A 1287-nucleotide genomic window follows, 5' to 3' on the forward strand; every position below is an offset into this window, starting at 1 on the left:
CTTATATTCCAGCCACTTCTTAGAGTATTTTATGCAACTAACAAAATTGGATTTACCAACCCAGTGGAAAAAAGCCTTGGTATGTATGTATGTATGTACCAACCTAGTGAAGAATACAGAGTCAAATTGCGCCAAAGATCATTGCAAATGTCGCTGAAATCGTTTGCACAGAAGGGCAGTACTTAAATACTCCCATAATATGCAACAGAAAGAAAATAAATATATAACTCTTTTCTCTACTTCTTGTGACTCCTCAAGGATTAGGGGGCATTCAAGTGAGGTCCCTCTTACTCGTAAATGTGGTGATGTCGTTTAAAATCTATAACATTTGTCTGCAGGAGTGAATGTCTTCATACTCTCTTCCCAAAAGTCAGAGATGCCCTTCCCCTGACCCACTGCTTGTGTAGAAAGTCATTACGTTTGCTCTGAGTAATGTTTACATGACCGAAGCTCCCGGAAGGCCCCATCCCAAGGATTTCCCAGTTTTAAGGGAAAGAGGGACAAGGCTTTGACTGTGAGTTTGACTAGAGGTAGCAGAGATCTACTCAACAAAAGCATCAACTACGAGGTTGGGGGAGTTGTTTCTGTCTACTGTAATTCTTGAATAAAGCTATATCCTGGTACCTTGAGGTATTTTTTTTTTTTAGCTTGTGTTCATGCTGAAAATATGGTCAACTCTGATGATGCCATTTCTCTTTAGAATTTTGATGATCTGTATCAGATACGCGTACACGTGCGCGTACACGCGCGCGTACACACACACACACACACACACACACACACACACACACACACACACACACACACACACACACACACACACACACACACACACACACACACACACACACACACACACACATGAGAGAGAATATCGGAGACTGAAAAAAATAATTTTTTTTTTGAGAGAGAGTGCTGGATCTGAGACTAAAAAATGGTACATCAGAAAAAAAAAACATAAAAAAGAGAAGAAATGAAGAAATCAAAAGTGGCATAAACAAACATGAACGGTATGATTTATAGAATAAATGAACAAGACTATTTGTTAATAGAGAAACTAGACATGATAGGAATTGTGGAGACGAAATTGAAAGGTTCTATACAATCAAGTATGGTGGGACAAGGATTATACAACCACTGGTCAAAGAGTAGGATGGATAAGCAGAGGAGAGGAGTCAAGTTATTGACTAGAAAGGGCTTAAATGTGATACAGACAACAGAAGGTAAAGAAAATGTGGAAATGATCACAATCAAAGTTGAAAATAGCAGTATGAAAAACAAAAAGTT

The 1287-nt window shown here is 38.6% G+C and overlaps 1 protein-coding gene across 1 annotated transcript in view; it reads right to left on the reverse strand.

The window, feature by feature from the left end:
- Positions 1-467, reverse strand: part of LOC143037278 (neural cell adhesion molecule 2-like) — a 15396-nt gene extending 14929 nt beyond the window's left edge. Inside the window, exon 1 of the mRNA XM_076205410.1 lies at positions 397-467. Coding sequence (XP_076061525.1) covers positions 397-467 — 71 coding nt within the window. The remainder of the gene's footprint in view (positions 1-396) is intronic.
- Between the last annotated feature and the right edge of the window lie 820 nt (positions 468-1287).

This window comes from Oratosquilla oratoria, chromosome 22 (genome assembly GCF_046742065.1).
Source record: "Oratosquilla oratoria isolate Oo_2021 chromosome 22, ASM4674206v1, whole genome shotgun sequence".
NCBI classification, from domain to species: Eukaryota; Metazoa; Arthropoda; class Malacostraca; order Stomatopoda; family Squillidae; genus Oratosquilla; species Oratosquilla oratoria.